At 41.5% G+C, this 22120-nt stretch overlaps 1 protein-coding gene across 1 annotated transcript in view; it reads right to left on the bottom strand.

Annotated features, from left to right (window-relative positions):
- The window catches only part of LOC146830921 (uncharacterized), a 250207-nt gene that overhangs the window by 23007 nt on the left and 205080 nt on the right, over positions 1-22120 (bottom strand). Inside the window, exon 4 of the mRNA XM_085605109.1 lies at positions 7659-7703. Coding sequence (XP_085461235.1) covers positions 7659-7703 — 45 coding nt within the window. The remainder of the gene's footprint in view (positions 1-7658; positions 7704-22120) is intronic.

Genomic DNA, 22120 nt, shown 5'->3' with positions numbered 1-22120 from the left:
GGGCTTCTGTAGTCTTCTGCGATGACTTGGAAGACCAGGAACTACTGAGAGAATTTGCTCTGACTCAGAACTTCAACTCCTCTTTCCAGATGCTCTGAATTTTCCGACTGAAACTCAATATGCTGGTTGGTCCAGAACCAGCTATTACGACTTCGAAGCAGGCTCCCTCTTCAACTCCGCACCTTTTCACAGAGGGTATGCGAACTCGGAATTTCTATCTAAACTAAGTTTTCTTTTGAATGAAGCTTTTAAATTCTAAAACTACTCTAAAACTCTGGAGATTCCGTTAAACTATACTCTCTTATCAAAGTCAAAATTGAAGTGCGAAGTTTAGAACTCCCAGAGCACAGAACAAAGGAATTCCAAGAACGCATCAAATACCTCTGAAATCCTAACTAATAGAGTGGCAATCTTAAAAATCCCAACCTCCATGGATTCAGGCTATGGTTTCCCAAAGATTTACCCCTGGACGTCTAAAACATACTTTGCTTCTCCTGACAGCAGCACAGACATGCAGGGTCCTGACACACTCAGTTTATTTTGTTGGCATTGTCAAATTAAAACATTTGGAGGCACGCTATAGAAGATCATGAAATCCCCCTATATCTGCTGGAGGGGATTAAAGCAAAACCAAAGGGGATGATGGACGGAGTGTTGAACATTGCAAGCACTCACCCCCAGTCAACTGATCTGGGTTTAATCCATCATCATTCTTTAGCTCACTCCGCCACCCCAGTTCAGACATGGCCATATGCAAATCAGTCTGACCCTGTGCCTCATGGGAACAGTCCAGCCCGAACTCCCAAGCCATGTCTTCCCTGGACCAGAAACAAGCATCCTGGGACTGGTTTCTGGCTGATCAGCCCTCATCAGCCAGGCTAGCTTGAATCCAGTGGCAAAGTGAGCAAGGGACACACATCTGGGCATATCCTGCCAACTTAGGGTGAACAAAGCAAAACCAAAGGGGATGATGGACAAAGTGTTGAACATTGCAAGCACTCACCCCCAGTCAACTGATTTCTGTTTAATCCATCATCATTCTTTAGCTCCACCCGCCACCCCAGTTCAGACATGGCCATATGCAAATCAGTCTGACCCTATGCCTCCTGGGAGGTGGTTAGCCAAAATATCGAGTTTTAAATTTCGACCTACAATAATATCGTGTTTTTAATATCGTAGGTACAGAATATCGAAGTCAAGAATATCGATGGACAGAATATCGATCCCAAGGTAAGTAATATCGAAGTAAATAATATCGAAGTAATTAATATCGATGTAAGTAATATCGTAAGTAAAAATTTCGATGTCAATAATATCGATATTTATTTAGTGTAATGTCATTTAATATGTATTTTATTTGTATGTTAAAGATTATTGTAATGTATTTTAATACATTTAAAAATAAATGTTTAGAGATTTATAATTATTTTACATTTAATTTAGCGTTTTAGTATCAGAGCGGGTTGTGGGTTTATAGGGGAATAGGGTGGGAAGTAATTTAATTATAATTCATGAATTAATATGTATTGTTTAATTGGTATTTATGATTAATTAATTGGTAATTAATTAATAATTGGTAATTAATTGATTAATTAATTGTTAATTAATTATTAATTGTACAATTATTTTATTAATTGGTTAATTATATACATTATAATTAGTTTATTATTAATATTTATTTATTGTTAATTAATTAATTGTTAATTAGTAATTAATTGGTGATTTAATTTTATTAAGTGATTAATTGATAATTAAATTAATTATGTGAATTTTAATGTGTAGTGGGTTGTGGGTTTATAGGGGAATAGGGTGGGAAGTAATGTAATTATAATTAATGAATTAATATGTATTGTTTCATTGGTATTTATGATTAAATAATTTGTAATCAATTAATAATTGGTAATTAATGTGATTAATAGATTAATTAATTTTTAATTAATTATTAATTGTAAAATTACTTTATTATTTTGTTAATTATATAAATTATAATTAGTTTATTAATAATATTTCTTTATTGTTATAGTTAATTAATTAATTGTTAATTAGTAATTAATTGGTGATTTAATTTTATTAAGTGATTAATTCATAATTAAATTAATTATGTGAATTTTTATGTGTAGTGTGTTGTGTGTTAAAGGGGGAATAGTGTGGGATGTAATTAAAATTTATTTATTTAAATATTAATTTTACATAATTGGTATTTAATAATATTTTTTTTTTTTAAACATTGTTAACATGCAATTTTTTTATAAGAAATTATTAAATTGGTTATAATGTTAATAGAATCACTATGCTATCTAGTGCTTTCCCAACTGTTTTACTATCTGGAGTGGGAATAGTAATTTTTACCCCTACGCTATCCAGCGCTTTCCCTACTGTTGCACTCTCTGGAGTTGGAATAGTAATTTTTACCCCTACGCTATCCAGCGCTTTCCCTACTGTTGCACTCTTTGGAGTTGGAATAGTAATTTTTACCCCTACGCTATCCAACCTTTTCTCTACTGTTGCACTGTCTGGAGTGGGAATAGTAATTTTTACCCTTACGCTATCCAACACTTTCCCTACTATTGCACTCTCTGGAGTGGGAATAGTAATTTTTACCCCTACGCTATCCAACGTTTTCCCTACTGTTGCACTCTCTGGAGTTGGAATAGTAATTTTTACCCTTACGCTATCCAACACTTTCCCTACTATTGCATTCTCTGGAGTGGGAATAGTAAATTTGACCCTTACGCTATCCAACACTTTCCCTACTATTGCACTTTCTGGAGTTGGAATAGTAATTTTTACCCCTACGCTATCCAATGTTTTCCCTACTGTTGCACTCTTTGGAGTTGGAATAGTTATTTTTACCCCTACGCTATCCAACGTTTTCTATACTGTTGCACTCTCTGGAGTGGGAATAGTAAATGTTACCCTTACGCTATCCAACACTTTCCCTACTATTGCACTCTCTGGAGTGGGAATAGTAAATTTTACGCTTACGCTATCCAACATTTTCCCTACTATTGCACTCTCTGGAGTTGGAATAGTAATTTTTACCCCTATGCTATCCAACGTTTTCCCTACTGTTGCACTCTTTGGAGTTGGAATAGTTATTTGTACCCCTACGCTATCCAACGTTTTCCCTACTGTTGCACTGTCTGGAGTGGGAATAGTAATTTTTACCCTTACGCTATCCAACACTTTCCCTACTATTGCACTCTCTGGAGTGGGAATAGTAATTTTTACCATTACGCTATCCAACATTTTCCCTACTATTGCACTCTCTGGAGTTGGAATAGTAATTTTTACCCCTACGCTATCCAACACTTTCCCTACTGTTGCACTCTTTGGAGTTGGAATAGTAATTTTTACTCCTACGCTATCCAATGTTTTCCCTACTGTTGCACTCTCGGGAGTTGGAATAGATATTTTTACCCCTACGCTATCCAACATTTTCCTTACTGTTGTTTTTGTTGAAGTTGGACTAGTAGTTTTATTGTGTCTGATATTAAATATGTTTTGTAATATTTTAGCTATTGTAATATATAATTAATAATAAAAATTATTCAAATTAAAATTATTGATTATTATTTGCTATATGTAATTATTTAATATTTATTAATGTTATTGTTTTATGTGTATAGATGTATTGGTAATTTAAATAAATATTTAATAATTTATATGTTATAGAAATTATTATTAAAAGTAATTATTAAGTAAGTGTATATATTATATATTATATATATGTTTAATTAAAGTTTCATTTAATTATATATATTTATTATAAATTTTACATATTATACAATATATTTAATTATGTTTCTTTGATTTATAAGTATTATTTGGTTTATTTTACATATATTTTTAAACTAAAAAAAAACCGATATTTTTGAATTACGATATTTTTGACATCGATATTAAATTATCGATATTTTTGTACTTACCATGTTGTAGATAGGATGTCGATATTCTTGACCACGATATTTTTGTTGCGATATTTTTGTAGGTCGAATTTTTGTCTTTCGAAATTATGTCATACAATCCTCATGGGAAGAGTCCAGCCCGAACTGCCAAGCCATGTCTTCCCTGGACCGGAAACAAGCATCCTGGGACCGGTTTCTTGCTAATCAGCCGTCATCAGCCAGGCTAGCTTGAATCCAGTGGCAAAGTGAACAAGGGACCCACGTCTGGGCATACCCTGCCAACTTAGTGCAAACAAAGCAAAAGCAATGGGGATGATGGACGGAGTGTTGAACATTGCAAGCACTCACCCCCAGTCAACTGATCTGGGTTTAATCCATCATCATTCTGTAGCTTACTCCGCTACCCCAGTTCAGACATGGCCATATGCAAATCCGCAGCAGGAGGGTTAGGAGACGGTGGCATAGAGGCTCTGTAGTCATCCCATTCATCATGGGCATCTGTGTCCATTTGTATCTCCGCTTCTTCTGTCTGAGCATCCTGAGTATCCTCTGTGATGACTATAGAAGGAAGGAGGGTCTTCTCTCTTGTGGATTTGGGAGTATTTTGGCTTGGGAGGTAATGGCCTCTGAGGAGCATTTGCATCGGGAAAACGCCTGTAATAGTCATTAAGCATGTGATGGAGATCAGACGCCAGAGAAACTGTAACATTCATTGATGGTTCCCTAAACTGATGGCACTCCTCCTCTCTGTCATCGTAAGGATAACATTCCTGGAAGGAATCCTGCCTCTGCATGACGGATGTGTCTCTTTCTGCAAAAGAAAATTCCCCTGCCAGGTAAGAATATGGATCATTGCCCTAAATGTTCTCATCATCAGAATCTTGGCAATTGACCCTTAACTGTGATGGACTGTATGCATGGCAAAACATACCTTCATCCTCTGATGCTTGGAAGTCCAAAAGGTGAGCAGGAGGTAAAGGAGATATTTTGGAGAAATCATGAAACTGCCTGGGCTGAAGGAGACAGATTTTTCCCTCCATCGATAGGCTTGACGACAGTGCAACCGCCGATGTGATTGTCTGTGGTACCGTCGACGGTGCGTGGACGGCCTTCGTCTGCGGAACGTCCTCGATGTAATCATTTATGAGCCTGTGGTGAGTGGTAAAATTCTCGTTGACGGTGAAGGCCTCATCGATATTGTTACCATTGTCGCAGTTCCCGCCACTGTAGCTGCCGTCGACATCTTGACCGTCGTCGTTGTAGTCGTCGCCGATGAAGCTGTCGACGGTTCAGGAATCTCTGGTTTTCTTGAGGAGAGTGGAATCTTCGACAATGGCGCCATCGACGGTTGAGAAGATTGGTCTCTGAGAGGAGTCAGAGAAGCAGACGCAGGAACTGAAGAGGGCTTTCAGGCCTCTGACTGAGGTTTCTTTTGGTGTTTAGGGTCTAATTTGTCCTGGGACTTTGATCTCGTAGACTCTCCATGATGTGAGAAGGGACTGACCTCCTTTCTTTTCTTCGAGGAAAAATAGGCCTTTTCCTCAGGTTCAGACTCCGAATCTGAAGCAGCCTGTCTCTTCTGTAGCCAGAGTAACAGCCTACCCTCCCTATCTTTGAGGGTTTTAGCTGAAAAAGTGTGGGAATACTTGCATTCCCTGGGTTTGTGGTCAGGGTAGAGGTAATATAGGCACTGTTTGTGGGGTTCTTCAGAGAACAGCTTCCACTTCCCACAGGTCTTGCAGGACCTACATAGCCCTTTTTTAGGTTCTGGAATCTCAAACGCAGAAAGGTCAAAAGTATAAAGTCCAAGAAATACCTTGAGAGTATCTAAAGCTGACACTGGAGGTCAAAAGTTGAGAAGAAATCTGTAACTGAACAGAGCTCATGGAGACTCCCTATCACACAACGTGTGGTAAGACAGTTGAGGTATGGTGGCTCTGTGGGGAAGAGAACTCTGAGGTCTCAGCTGTGATTTGCTGAAGTTTGGATGTTTTAAAATGATGCTGAAAAGTTACTTAAGTGAGTTTTCTGTTCTATGGAGGTCTATGGTGATGTTGTATTACTGCTATTTCTTATGTTACCGTGGGACTCCCACCATGACAATGGGGAAGATTCAAGCATGTGAATCTATAAAAGATTCAATACTGGAGAAACACAGTGCAATAATTGTTATACATTCATTCCTAACATAACTGAAAGTTCTCTAAATTTAACAAATGAGTGTTAAAAAGTGCTGGTGGATTTGGAGCCACACATTAAAGTCAATTGTTTTGACCAGTCCAATATTTTTTGTGCCAGAGGGTTTTATCATTGTTAAATGTAGATTACTTTCAGTTATGTTAGGTATTAATGTATAACAATTATTGCCCTGTGTCTACTGCGCCATTCTTATTACCAGGTGTAAGCATACGCTGTCATCGTTTGTTGTCTTTTGTGTGGTACCCTTAAATGATGTCAAAGACAAGTGTTTCTCCTTTTTATGACATGTTAAAACATAATACCTATGTTAAATGAAATGTGAAATGAATACACAGGCCTAGTTCATTGATTAACTTGTCCTTAAGTAAAGTGAAGTGAATCAACGCAGCCACCTTTCTTTTTGTTTCTTGTACATTGTTAGAGGCTCAAGGTGGCTGTTGATATGGGCCCAACCCCCTACTGTCCCCCCCCTAAGAAATGCAGCCTGTAATCGAGGCTGCCGTTCACAAGGGATGCGTGGGCCTGCACCGAGGATGTGTTGTGCAGCAGCGCTTCTGATGGGGTTGCAAAGCCGATGTGGGTCTATGAGACAAGTCCAATCCACGCAGCAACAGTGATTTACTGGTTCGGCTAAGGTTTGCCCCACCAGCAGAGGAGATGCACCAATTCCACTGGATCCACTGCGGCTGGCAGATAATCTTAAGCTCACTTCCAAGGGTCCAGGACTGTGGTGGCACCACTTGTCAGAGTAGGCTCATAGATGGTAGGGACCAGGTGCAGGGACAAGGTTGTTGGAAGCCTGTTGTGTTCCTAAGGCCTCAGATCAGGAGGCCAGCTAACTAGCCCTTGGAGTCAGTCTGAATTCTGGGTTCAAGAGAAGCAGGTCCAGTCATTCTCACCCAGGCAAGAGAGCAGCAGGTTGCAGGTCATCACAGCAGAGCAGCAGTCCTTCAGAGCAGCAGCACAGCAGAGTGGAAGTCCTTTCAGTAGCACAGCAGTCCTTTTTCCTGCCAGAGTATCCACAGGTCCAGACGTGTACTGAAGAGGTGGTGTCTGAGGTCCAGTACTTATACGCATATGTGCATTTGAAGTGGGGAAGAAACTTCTAGAGGTGTGCTTTTAAAGTGCAAAGGTGCCCTGCCATTCTGGCTGCAGCCTAACTACTAGGGGGTATGCAGCCCTTTCTATGGAGACAGAACACGGTCTATTTAAGTTTAAGTAGGTTTGGGCCCAGATCATCACTCCCATCCTGCCAGTGATGGCTTATCCAGTCACACCTAACCTCCCCATTGTGTGTTGCTCTCTACGAGGAATATACGAAGCCGAACTGTCAACTACATCCATTTATGTGACCCAGAGACAGGCTGCAGGCACTAAATCGCTAAGGCGTGAAAATACCAGCTTTCTAAAAGTGGCATTTCCAAAACTGTAATTTAAAATCTGACTTCACCATAAGTTAGGATTTTTTATTACAGTTTCATAGACATGAAATATGAAAGAGTTTCTGTAAGGAGGTGGGTGAATCAGAGACCAACAAGAGCCCCTACTTACCAATCATTCTGCCAATATTGCATGCAGCATCAATGTTGATCCTCCCTAAAAGGAAAAAAGAAGAAACAATGAAAAACAACATTTCAAACATAAACAGACTCCCTTTGTCCCAACAGGAAGAAGGCCATGAAGAGGAGGAGAACGTAAGAGAAGAGAAGGAATGAAGGGTATCACACAAGTGGGACCACAAGAAGCTGAAGGAACAGACTGTATTGGACAGTAGAGTGACTGAATATGGGAGGAAAGGGTGATAGGGTGGATGACGAAACCCCAGAGTTACATGAAGTCAGAAAAACAGGAGGTCTGAAGCCCCAAAGTTAGGGGGGACAATGACAATAGCCATGAATGATGTGAAGATTAAACGTTTGTCTAGGGTTATAGATAGAGTTGCAAAGGAGACAGCAGGGTATTTTAAGCTAGTGAATATAGAAATGTTATCACTTGTAGTAATGCTGATGCAAATTTTCCTTGCATTAAATATTATCTTGGTGAAGGAGGGCGGTGTCTGTAAAGTAAATGGAGTTAAGAACTGTTGTACCTATGTGCCTGACTATAGTGGAGTGCTTGAGTCATACATCACTAACATAACTAATTTAAAATCTGAGATTAAGTCCTTATAAAAGCATGGTGCTTGTAAGGTCGAAGGATCCTGGATAAAGGGAATAAAGAGTGGTTTTAAGAAAGTATGTGAGTGCTTTTGTAGTGTTGGTGGTGGAGGTCTACAATATATCCTAACACCAGTAATAATAATGTTGATTTGTATTATTTATTTATTTCTATTCACATTGATGGAGTGTATGACCAAAAGACGTGGTGCTAAAAAAGAGAGAAACAATTATATTTGAGATCATGGAAAAGAAAGAAATCCGAGGGTTACTCTAAACTTGACAACTATTGAGATGAAATATACCAGAAAATAAAGCAGATGGAGGGGAACATTAAACTAACCAAGAAGATGAAGACTTTGAAAGGTTAATGACTGAGTAAGAAAGTTATTTGAGATTTTAATGATTACTAAAAAATAATCAGAGGGGTTATTTGTGGTAGAATTTTTTAAAATATGAAAAGTGTGCAAAGTTGTGTGAAAATTATTTCTCATTATTAGTGTTTTTTTATAATGCATAGAGTCTTATCCAATGAACTAATGATGGTGCAACTATAATGAATTTCCTAAGTCAGTTAGAAGGGTATATAATAGGACTAATAGTTGTGCCACATTTCCATGTAATACACCATTATTTCAAATATGGATGTAGTTTCTGATGTTATGATCAACGTGCTCCTACTCATTCGTCCCTCCCATCAGTGTTCCACTGTAAAGCCATCTCTTCCCTTGTCTCGGGGAACATCTAGTGAATTACTTAAATGTAAAGGTTATTAAAAAAACTGTATTGTGAATTAAGCTTCCATCATGTACCCAAAGTATCATTTTCATGGACTTCCTCGAAAAGTATTGGTGTGGACGTGCAGAATCTATGAGCCATTGCTTGTGGGATGTTTCAATTTGATGATCCCCGGAGGGTGGTTGCTGAGGTAGACGATGAAAGATGTCTATAAGCTTAAGAAATGGGTTAGTGTTAATGTCTTTTTACCTATGTAAATGTTCTTGAATTGCCAATGTAACCCTAACCATGATCATGTCATGCTTAAAATATATTTTTTTAAAGTGTGATTTGTGTATTAGGGTACTTGAACTTTACCTGTTCAAGTTAAGTTTGTGTAAAGTTTGGCTCAAGTTTAGTCCGAGGATTTTAGTTTGAGTCTAGTTTAGTCTAGGCATAATTATTATTCAGGCTTGGATTTCTTGGGATTTTATAGCTGTCATTAGAACTATTATTGATGGAGACTTTATTTTTCTTATGTCCATTTTGACTTGGACCCTTTATGGTATGTGTCTATACTCTTTATGAGACAGGCAGTTAGGGTAATTACTTGATTTCTGTTAACAAGAGATTGATACATTCTATGAGTTTACATTTGTTTTTACTGTATCTTGAGCCTTTATGGCATTTCATGGATATTTTCATTGTCCACATTGAATGTTTTCTGTAAAAAAAATCCACTTTTGTGTTATTCTACTGACAGTCCAAAATGAATTAGCATGTAAGAATAAGTAGGAAAACTTTGAATGTATGAGTGTGAGTGTCTGTGTTGATGAATTTCTGTCTTTGTGGTGACTTGTTTGGTTATGTGATGATGATCATAGCTGAAACTGGTGGGCTGATTACCATTTTGGTGTTGTATTATTCTTATTTGTGAACCCATTTGTTGTTATTATTGTATATCGTAGAAAATTGAGCATGTTACCGGATTTCTTCATAAATTCAAGATCCTTTTCTGTATTGTGGTGCGTAGAGCGATGAGCCACTTACACATCAGTAGGGATCTGCATTAACAAATTTCCAATTTCTCATTTTCTGGAGATTAACTAAGGTTACTATGCTTATTATGAATGCACATGGTAAAGTACATTAACTAAGAGGGAGATTTCTGCTTGACAGAGATTTGCCTAGAAATAACTTTGCAGGTTGTGTGGCGTTCTCAATCTTGTTTCTGATTCAGTTTTTCTTCAATTTGCTTGAAAATCAAGCTTTTACTCTTGATTGTGTATTTCAATTGTAAAAACTGTTTTATTTTTTCCTTCCTAGGGTAGACTCGCAACGGGTTTTGCTAATTGTTTAGGTTTATTGTAGTTCTGTAGTTGCTCCACTGTTCACAGATAAACCATGCAAGCGTTGTCTGATCAGCTAGGGGAGTCTCACTGGGATTGGTGCAGTGTCATCTCTAGCGGAGTTCTGATTGGCTGTTTGTCAGTGTAGCCCCTCTGGGATAGGTTGACAGTTGACAGAGCAGCACTGTTATTTGTTGTGGTTTGTTAAGGTTATTTTCAGCATTGTTTTGATTTTTTTGAGCCACTAAACAAGAATACCTTAAATACTGGTTGCGGAGTGATGCAGATTCCCTCGTTGAGGATGCGGATTCCTGCATCGAGGATGCGCCGCACAGCAGACACGATACAAGAATCTAGTGTGGAGATGCATTGCACAGGGGTGGTTCAGAGAAGCTGCAATGCTAGAATGTGAGATCCTGCATTGTCGTTGAGGATGCCGTTGATAAGGGGCCTGAGTTTCAAAGACCTGTGTCGAGAATGTGTCATGCAGCGGTGACTCACCCTGCTGTAATGCGAAAATCTGTGCTAGGGATGCATCATGCATCATGCAGCGGTTCTGATGTGCAGTTTTGTGAGGTGATGTGTCACCCTGTCTTGGTTCTGCTGGGAACTACAGCTTGGCTGGCAGAGCACCTTCAGGCCCACCTCCAAAGTTTTAGGACAGGGGTGGCACCACCTTTGAGGGTAGAACTCGCAGCAGACAGAGCCTGGGTGCTGGTCAAAGAGGTTGGAGCATTCTGTCCCTGAGAGTCTATTCAAGAGGCAAGACAACTAGCCCTCGGAGTCACTCTGTTAGTCCTGGGTTTACGATGCAGGTCCAGCCCTTTCACTCAGATAACAGGTGGCAGGGCAGCAAGGCAACAGAATAGCAGTCCTTCCTTGCAGAAGAGCACAGCAGTCCTTCTGAATCTTCTACAGGTCTAGAGATGTACTGAAGAGTTGAGTCTGAGGTTCCATTATTTATATCTGGTGCCCACTTTCAAGTAGAAGATGGTTCTGGATGGTTCCACCCCCAGAGGTGCTTGGAATTTCATACCTCTCTGCCTTGGCTCCAGATTGTCAGGGGTCTTAATAGACTGGTGTCAAACCCTTTGTAGGTGTACTCAGGAAGAGCCTTTGTGCTGTTCAAGTGTGATAGGTGACAGCTTCTCCCCCTCATCAAGTCAGAAATGGCCCATCTTGCCAACACCTATGACCCTTTGTTTCACTGTCTGGGAGCAATACACAAAGACCAACTGTCAGCTACAATCTAGCATTTTGGCCATTGTGCAGAATAAACATCTGTTTATCCTATGTGATTCCAAGTCCAGTGAACCTTTTTGGAAGGGATCTTTGTTGCAAGATAAATTGTGCTATATTGCACATCAGATGGTGTTGCAGTAAAAACACAAGATGAGCATTCACTTTTCAAATCAGTGTAGAACATTCCAGAGATGAGATGTGCAAAGTGTTGACAAAAGAAGACCTTCCTCCAGATTTAAGACATACAATCAGAGAGGAAGTATGAGATTTATTTTTCAGGAAAGGAAGTTTGATTGATTAAATCATCAGAACCTGTAAAAATAAAGATTAAACCGAATGCAAGAACTAGGCAGTACAAACTAGGAACGAGTGAATGAGACCAGTGCTAGAAAAAATAATTGACCAGGGAATCCTTCGAGAGGTTCTTGGCATGCCACGAGATTTTCCGATAATGGGAATTAAGAAACTGAGTGGGAAATGGAGAATTTTTCAAGACCTCCAAATAATTAATAATGTAGTGGTCCCTTGCTGTCTAGTGGTACCAAATCCAGCAATAATACTGTTTCAAATCCCAGCAGAATGGTACACAGTGATTGACATGCCAAGCATTCTTTTCAATTCAGTTGCACAAGGGCTCAAAATTCCTGTTCATATTTAATTTTTTTGAATAAAATATTTGCTTTCTATAGGATCCCACAAGGGTATACGGAGAATCCTTCAATTTTCTCCCAGATCCTTAAAAAGGATTTAGAAGGTTTCAAATTGCCTTGTAATTAACTTCTAGTCCAATACATAGATCACAATTTGTTAGTATCTTAAACTAAAAATTGTAAACTTGATACTATCGCACTGTTGAATCTTTTGGCAAACCATGGACATAAGATCTCCCCACCAAAAATGTAATATTGTGAAAAGGAAGTTATCTATCTTGGAAACCATACTGAAAAGGTGAATAAGAGGGTTTCAAAGGAACTGAGTCCCCCAGCCACTTAGAGAGAGGTTCTGATGTTTCTAGGGAATTTGTGGCTACTTTTGTCAGTGGATTCCACACAACACATTACAAACAGCAGGCTAATGAACAAGTTATTCTTGAAGCAGACAATATTTCAATTAAAAGGTGTAATATTATGTAGCCAGTGACCCAGATTCCAATTTCAGACAAATGTGAAGACAGTAAAATATTGGTGATGATGAGTTGGAGCACGATTACATTGAGGTGACTGAATTATGCACAAAACCAGATTCCTTTTGTTGGCCTTAAGACTTTGAGCACTTTACCATTGCTAACCAATGCTAAAGTGCATGTACTTCTCCTGTAAACATGATGTCATTGGTGTATATCTGATTGGTATATTTGTTGTACAAGGAAATCCCCAGTAAAGTGGTATACATTATACTCAGGGCCTGTTCTTCAAATGCTTCTAGTATGCTTCAGCACTGATTGTGTCACCCCTAGAAGTAGCCCTTCAAACCTGTCTCATGCCTGCCACTGTAGTGCCTGTGTGTGCAGTTTACTGCCACTTCGACTTGGCATTTAAAACTACTTGCCAAGTCTTAATCTCCCCTTCCATTACATATAAGTCCCTGTTTAAGCTAGGCCCTAAGTAACCCTAAGGGCAGGGTGCTTTTTAAGTAAAAGATCGGACATATACTTTTATGTTTTGCATGTCCTGGTAGTGACAAACCACCTATTTAATTTTTCACTACTGTGAGGCCTACCCCTCTCATAGGCCAGCATTTGAAATTACTTAATATGCTTTTAAACTGTAACTTCTAATCAGAGAGTAGCTTTTTCATGTTTCATATCTCTGGAATGGTAATGATAAATCCTCCTTCCTGGTGAAGCTGGATTTAATATTACTGTTTTAGAAATGCCAGTTTTGGAAAGTGGAAATTTCTCTGCACTTAATACACTTACTGCTCTTTGTACCTTGCAGCCTCTCTCAAATACACGTCTTGGTTGGGTGACAGCTACACTTTGTGCATTCCCTCTAAACAGCCACAAACACAGAAAGGTGAGGCTCATCTGTATTTTAAGCACTCATCTGCATTCATCTTCATTTTGATGGGTATTCCTGGGCAGGGAGAAATGGGAGGGTTTGGCACTTACATTTCAATAGTTAGTGTCCTGCCCACATACAATGCACTGATTTATCCCCCACAGATAGCCTGGCAGACAGGACTAGGTTGGAAAAGATCCTCGTGCATTTTGGAGAGCTGCTTTGAAGTCACCCCCTACATTAAAGGCAGTTTTGAGAATAAGTACTGGGTCCTTGAACCCTTGAATTCACACACGTCTTGATTTTGAACTGAACCTCAATCTGAATTGCTGTGCTGCTTAAAGGACTTGTCTGGACTGCTTTTCTGGAAGGACTACTTTTCTGCTTGTTGCCCTGCTGCTCCCTGACTCTGCTGAAGGAGAGCTGAACTCTGACTTTCCTCCAAGTGATCTCCAAGAGTTTGCTGGCTTGTTTCCTGTTTTCTGAAGTTTCAGGGACAAAAAAAAGAGTTCTTGCAATTCTACTGGTGCTGCTGGACCCTTGCCTGAGGTGCCTCCTCCAAGTTATGGATCTCAGAAGTGGGTTCTGCAGCTGTTTTGCTTCAAAACTGATGCATCGTCACCATTGCCCAAATCAGAACTGATGCATAGCCCTTCGACGCAGAGGCTGTTCAACTACAGCAGTTCCACAGCCTGAGCAGGCCCGATGACAACGCTCTGCGCAGCTCAACGACAATGCATTGCCTTCACCCCAGAGAAGCTCAATTACGATGCAGCAACCTGACTGCATGGAAAAGATCGACGCGTCATGCCCTCAGTGTCAACGCTTTGCTCCATTCAAGGTACTTTCTTAGCAGGCCCTGCGTTGGTCAGGTAGCCAGCCTGTCCCCCATCGCGGTCCAGCATGAACTTTGAATTTGCCCCAGTCTCTCACGACCTCGAGTAATGTTTTGACCGCTTGTGACTTTTAAGCACTGTTTTTGCATTTAAACTTAAAGAATTCATATCCTGAGTTCTACTGAATTGAGTTTTGTAGTTTTGGTCTTATTTTGCTCAGATAACTATTATCTATTGTTCTAAACCTATGTGGAGTCTTTTTCTGGTATATTCATTGTTTTTCTGTGTGTTTGTGTTGCACAAATAGTTTACACACTGTGTCTTTAGATAAGCTTGACTGCTCTGTGTAGGAGAGTAGGATTTGCTTCACATGGTTACCCCCACTTTTTGCTGGTGTTTCACTGTTTTTCGACTTTAGTCTGGCTGGGACCATGCTATTCAGGGCCCCAGCCTAGCTGCTTCCTCTCTAAATTGATTCCATGTACACTGGGTACATCACAGATTGGATTCTGAGGTGCCGTTATAAGTCCCTAGTATATGGTATACTATGTACCTAGGGCATAGGTACCCCAGAGACCTACCAGGGGCTGAAGCATGTATTATGCCACCCCTGGAAAGCCCTCCAAAATGACACCACAGGTCTGCTACTGCAGCCTGGGTAAGGTTGTGCATGCACCCCTTACTGAGATATAGGTTCACTATATCTCACTTAATACTGCACATAGAAGCCTATCAGTCACCCCTATGGCAGGCCTTATCAATCCTGAAGGCAGGGTACTTGGTTATATGTGAGAGGGTGCCCAGGCATGAGCTGAGCCCCTCTGTAGCCCTCGGACTCTCTTCTCCGGGGTTGTCAGTAGTGCAGCCTGACCATATACTCTTAAGTGCATTATATCTAAAACGGTTAATGCTAACTTTGGACTGGCTGCACGGAAACATGTCATGTTTGGTGTCAAACACCTTGGAATCATACCCCCACATTAACAGAGCCCTGGCATCCCAGAAATGGATGCTGCAGCCACAGACACAGGTCTGGCCTCCTGATGCTGACAGAAACTCCGGCAGGAGAGGCCTGGACAATAGGTTTCTTGTCACAGGGAGGTGTAACCACCTCCCAGACAGGCTTATGTGTATTGGGGCTGGGTGGGAGCACTCTCAGAGTGCTTTGAAGTCCTACACTCGGGGCACATTTGGTGTCCCTGTGCATAGTCCAGCTCAAACCGGTTCAGGGGCTTCCAGCCCCTGCTCTGGCATGAAACTGGACAAAGGAAATGGGTGTAGCCACCCCTCTTTCCAAACCCTCCCATACGTGGGTCCCTAGAGTTAGTCCACCCCTTCCTTACGTATAAGTAAGGAAGCCCTGGCCACAGGACTCTAGCTATCCCTGGACGAAACTCTGAAGCTGAATCCTGGAGCTTCGACGCTCTACTCAAGACTAGAGGACTGAAGAAATCTCCATTGGGGTCAAGGAGTGACTCCCCTGCTTGGCAGGCACCAACAAAGCATTTTTGCCGGTCTGCATCTCCGAAGCTCCTGCTGGACTCCGAAGTATTTGCAGCCCAGGAAGAGGATTTCCAGACATCTCAGAGCCCGACCCGAGTCCCCAGCAAATTTGAGTCCCACAGCTCTTGTGAGTAATGTGGCACTGGAACTCCTGGTCACTGTGCACTTTTGCACGTGCATTGACTTCTCGACATTTCTTGATGTCGTGCTTGGGGTTACTTGTAGCCCCCACCTCGAGCAGTGCATCCCCCGAAGATTGTTGGCCTAGTCACCCCCAGTGACCCGTGGGCCACCATTTTGTGATTCCTCTCGAGGTCCCTTCACGATCCCTGGTCTGTCAACTTGTGGGTCCCTGTGAAGGCAACGTTGATTTTCCTTGGGCTTTCTTAGTTGCTCCAGATGTGCCCTGACTCCCTACCAAGTGGTGAGTCCCTTAGACCTTGCTGGTACGCACCGAAGCATCTTTCTCCTCTCTGCGTGGGTTGCTGTTGCCAAGGCTTGTTGTGTCCAATCCGGGCACTGACGCTGCAGCACTCGACATCCTTCGTGGGACAGGTCAAACCCAGCTCCTGGCCATCCTCAACACCTCCTGGTCCTCGTGGCTGAAGAGTCAAGCTTCAACTTCTTCACCTGAAATCACCCGACATCGGTGGGCCTTCGCCTGTCGTGCTCCTGGTCACTGGCTAGTGACCCAGACTCTGTCCCCTCTGCTTTCAGGTTCTTCTCAACTTTGATCCAGGTTTGGATCTCATCGGACACTTCGCATCTTCCCGGCAGCAGCACTTCTTTGCCAGCTCCCATTGAAATCGACGACGCGACCCAACACCATTTGACCCCTATGCACCCGGCTTCCCTGGGTGAGGTAACACGAGTACTCCGGTGCTCCCGTGGGTGTTGATCCTAGAACTTCCTAAGTCCAAAAGGGTTTGGTCCTGACTCATTTCTAAGTGTCCCTAATCTTTAAAAATCTAACCGCGACTTTCCCCATAGAAGCTAACGGGAGCTCGCCGCTGTGTTCTCACACTGCACACGGCCCCCGTGGGTCCCCTGTGTCACTACCTTGGGTGGTTCTTTGGGGTCCCAGTGATTCTACAGGCTCTAGGCCTTGTGTCTAGTTAAGTTGTGGTTCCTATACCACTATTTTAGTATATGGTTTGGCTCGCCCCTAGGGCCTGACGTGTATTTGTGCTATTTTACTGTAACATTTGAGGTGTAACTTATGTGTTTGGACCTCTAGACTCATAAAGAGACTAGTAGGGTGTGTTTAGAAATAAATACATATATTTTATACATATACCTGGTGTGATTGCCTTTCATTTTGTCATTCAAGAGATTATAGACTGGTAAAAGAAGGTGCTTTACATTCCTTCAAGACTTAGCCTGAAGGCTGCTCTCCATAGCTACCACTAGGATAGCTTTCAATAAAGGTTGTCTTTAACCTATCATCAATAAGGGGTTGTTTGGACTGGTGCAAGGTGCCCACTATAATTAATGGACAGCATATACCAGGCCAACTTCTCACACTCTGTGCCAAGGACCCGGGAACTGGTCCGGACATAAGATGCCACATACACGTGACTGAGGCATTGATGTTGGGCACATATTCTTGAAGCCTATCAAGGAACTCCTATATTTTGGAGTATAGCAACAATGGTGCTCACATATGGAACTCTTGGGAATTAATATGAATTTTATATGCTCATACTCACCATTTGAATTCCTCTACCCCACATTTGGAGTATTGACCATTTGTACAAATCAAGCCCTGATGAAGTTCAATCTGAATTGAACGAAACGCGTTGGCTGCAGCCTGTTTGTTTGATACAATTGAAATAAAGAAGAACACAAAACATAAAGGAACATTTGTCTATTGATCATTTATTTTGGAAAAGAAAGAATTTAGTGGTGCCCCTCTCTTAACTTATACATTCTTCAGTCTGCGTTGCAGTTTGCACCCTTCAACGGTAGGTGCAGGAGTTGTTGTGCACACTTCCACATATTGTCTGGTTTGAACTCACCACACGAGGAACTTAGCAGTGAGGTGTGGCTTTTATAGTCTGCCGTTGTTATGTCCTTTTGCTCTGTGCCAAGCTAGCAGAGGGTGAGAACAGATTATCTTTGAGTGTGTATCTAGCTTACCCTGACTGAGTCGTGGTCCCTGCCTGGTTTGGGTGCATACCTCAGCCAACCAAGAAACTAATTTCAAACAGAAGGGGACAGAGAACAGAGGACTATTCAGAAGCCACACCCCTGTGGTAATATTTGCAAGTTGTCACAATATTGTTAGGTCGAGCCTAAAGCCAGCGGGCATGCACTGCTCTGCGGACCTTATTGTAGAGGAGTAGGGAATAGAAGCCCTGCCCACTCTCCACCCATATTTGCCATTGGCTTGTGTCATTGTCTGTCCTAAATGCTGGCTTCTGATTCATCAATGGACTTGTTAGTCCCTCCTTAGTACTGACTCCTCTTCATGTGTCACCTCCCATGGCGACTGGCCCCTTTACTTCGGTTGTTACAGTGTACGTGTTATTTAGACTGTGAGCACTATTTTCTTTAATGAGGTTCTCCTCCTGCAGGCACAACTTGCTTTTATGCCTTCTTCCCACCCCCTGCCCTCCCTCCTGTTGTCCGTTCCTCCCCCCCACCCTCCCGTTGTCCGTGCCTTCTCATCCCCTCCCCCTGCCTGCCCTCCCATTGTCCATCCCTTTTCCCCACTCCCCCGCCCACCCTCCCTCACGTTGTCCGTGATGCCTACCATTTGCAATGCAATAGGTCTCGCGTAAATGCGAGACCTATTGCATTGCAAATGCTCGTTTTTATGTAATTTAGTATGTTGTGTTAACTTTTCAGATGGTCTGCAGGTTCACGGTTGACTGTCTTCCATCCTCATTTCTTTAACTTAGAGCTATGAAAAGTTATATACATTAACATGGGGCAATACACACATCCTGCAGCTATTGTCACACATTACCAGATGCCATTGTATTTTGGGGTAAATATTTTATTTAAATTTGTATGGCAATAAACAACAATTGAGGGCAGGAGCCCATGTTCACAAAAAACAAGATTCTGGCAACAAGAGCAAGTTTCAGGATAAATGAATTGCAGTACAAGATAAGTATGACATCACAGTTTACACCAAGAAGTACGATCATTGTGAGGGACATTGTTAAGTTAAACGTATAGCAATTGTCATGAGAAGGGCTGGGGTAGAGTCAGGTCTGATATGAACAAGTAATTTCTTACTGTTTCTGAACTGTGATGTTTGCAGAGACTAGGAGAAATTCCGAGTTACATGTATGTGCTTTAGACAGTATAGTCGCAAAAAACACACATCTTCATGATATGGACACAGAAAACCCAGCCTCTCTCTCATAGGTCTATCTTTCCGACCCATCTCTGACTATTTCTTCTAATTTGCTTCATTTCTGTTTCTGTTCACTCAAATCAAACTATGGGGCATATCAGCAACAACCGGCGATAATTATCGCTAAGCGCACTTAGCGCTAGGATAATTATCGCCGGCTAGAGTGGATTGTTATCGCTGAGATAGCGTGCTATTAGCAACGCTTATCTCAAAAGCGATAAAAATCCTCACGCTAACTGCCTAACGTGAGATTTTCGCTGGAAACCCAGCGATAATCTCACGCAATGTGGCGTTAGCTTGATGATAGAGCCTCACAAACTTAGCCATGAGATCCACCTTCCATAGGATATCATGGCTAAGTCAGTCCTGAAGCAGGCGTAAGGAAAGTAGCGATAACAGGGGTTATCGCTACTTTTCCTGCCGCTATGCTTCATAGCGTGGGGCTTGATGATAGGAGAAATGTCGCTTAGCGACATTTCTACTGTCATGTCAGGTCAGGAACGCCCACTTTGCATCTCATTAGAGATGCAAAGCTTGGCGTTAGGAATTCCTACGCTAACACAAGTTTTCACGCGTTAGCGTGAGTTTGCTAATTAGGCGATAAAATTATCGCCGCTTTTCGGCAGAAAACGGCCGCAAAAGGGGCGATAATTCTACCGCCTCGCCTTGCTGATATGCCCCTAAATCATCTGATCCTTTCCCAGTCCTGCATTGCTCTATTCCTCACTCTTTACTTCTTTTACCCACTCTGCATAAAGCCTTCTCTTGCGAATGCTGCCACAAACCCTTCCCTATCTCTATCACGGTCTATCCTGCCCCTTACTCATAATTATTTCTAGCTCCCCAGTCTCCTCTGTTGCTTATGATTTTACACCATAATTTCATCCAACTAATTTGCTCCCCCCCCCCCCCCTTGTCAATCCCTTATGTCACATCTTCCTCGCCCGCTTTTTCCGTTGTTGTCTCTTCTTTTATTCATCTATAACCTTCTCTACGCCATTATGCCTCCGCTCTGTATAATCTCTTGCTCTTCCAACACTTAAATGCTAAAGGTCATCAATTTCCATACAATCAAAATTATGAATAAAAATAACTTGTGATTCATCCTGTGCTAGTGCATAACGGTAGCGAGATACAAGTCACATTTACTTAAATGGAATATGATGTATATGAAATATTTTATCAAATCTATAGGCTTATATAATCTACTACCCTTTTCAAGGTCAGTGTCATCAGATTATTTAAAAACCCATTTATAGTTTTGGAATTCAATCAAACCTTCAGTATTCATCATGGCCATATACCGCTTTGCTTGTTCGTAATCAAATTTCCATTTTATGAAATAAATGCACTTCCATTAAAGTCCACAAGAGTGCAGCAATAATCAATGTATTGCTTAGTTTCAGCTCTCAACAAAAGCTATTTGTAGATGGCCCGTTTCCACGCTTTAGTAACAACATCCTACAAACATTTGGATATACTTAACTAAGTAATAGTTTGCTGCTCTGTCCTGAAAATTCGATATACTTTGAAACTGTCCCGAAGGAAACATTCACACAATGAGGAATGTAGATTTCATTTTGGTACTGTAGTTAAATGAACTGAACAAGAGGCTCATTTATGAGCCCCTGCGTCACTTTTGCGCCACCGGTGCGTCACTTTTTGTGACGCACCAGTGGCGTAAAACATGCGCCATGATGCCCCATATTTACAAAGTGACGCATCTACCTAGATGCGTCACTTTGCAAACCCCTGCGCTACATTATACCTGCGTCAGGTATAATGTATGCAGGGTGGGCGTTCCCACGTAAGTAAGCATCGTAGAAGTGACGCAGCGAAATCTACGAGATTTCACTGCGCCACTTCTAGGGTGCAAATGCGTCAATATCTTGCGCCTGCCTCACAGCAGGCGTAAGACTGACGCAGGCCCTTTCACAAAGGACACATTGTTGGAGTTGCGTCACTTTTGTGACACACTCCAGCAATGCGTCACTTTTGCGCCTACAGATACGTCAGAAATACTGACGTATCTGTGATTTCTTGCGACATGATGCGTCATACTGTAAATATGACGCATCATTGTAGTCGCAGGGAGGGCGCAGTGAAAAGTGATGCATCACTGTTTTCACGCAGTGATGCGTCACTTTTCATAAATGAGGCCCTATGTATTTGCGTATTGCGCAAACTATTAGTCAGAATCTTTTTTTTTAAACTGCTTTTTCTTAGTAAAGTCCACGCAAAAGTTTGAATAGTTCACAAAATAATTTGAAAAAATAAATGCTAAACACAAGCATGAAATAAAACCTATTAATGACAGAACACCCCAAATAACATGTGGAGCTGTAAATTCCCTCCATTTGTGTGTAGCTCATGTGATCAGAACATACACAGAGAGAGGCTTGGGTCAGTCCTCTTCAGCCTATGAAGGTCTTAGTTGATTGGTTAGTAGTTATGTGACTTAGCACAGGAAGTTATGGAAAAAGGTAAACATCATTATAAACAGCGTTTATTTTAGAAACCTTTGAGTTCAGCATCTTCAGAAATCTCTTTTAAGATTGTTGTCCGCATTTTGGTTGAGCTCAATGGACAGTATGCCTCTGATTGGACGATCATGGAAAATAAACAAGGTGGTGATGGGGAACTGGCAAACCAGCCTGGAGCCACGGGGATAGATCTAGATCAGGGTCGGTCCTGAAGTGCCGGATCCATGCTAGATTTTTAGCATATCCACATTTAGACAAATGCAGTTATTTTAAAAGTCTGGCATAGATAGGGCCCTGCAGTGCCGACTTTGGAGAACCCTGATCTAGAACAGGAGCTGATCACGGGGACAGGTCACTGGC

This window comes from Triturus cristatus, chromosome 5_1 (assembly GCF_964204655.1).
Source record: "Triturus cristatus chromosome 5_1, aTriCri1.1, whole genome shotgun sequence".
Lineage (NCBI taxonomy): Eukaryota > Metazoa > Chordata > Amphibia > Caudata > Salamandridae > Triturus > Triturus cristatus.
Note: the sequence above shows the minus strand (reverse complement) of the source record. Positions and strands in the feature narration are given on the sequence as shown.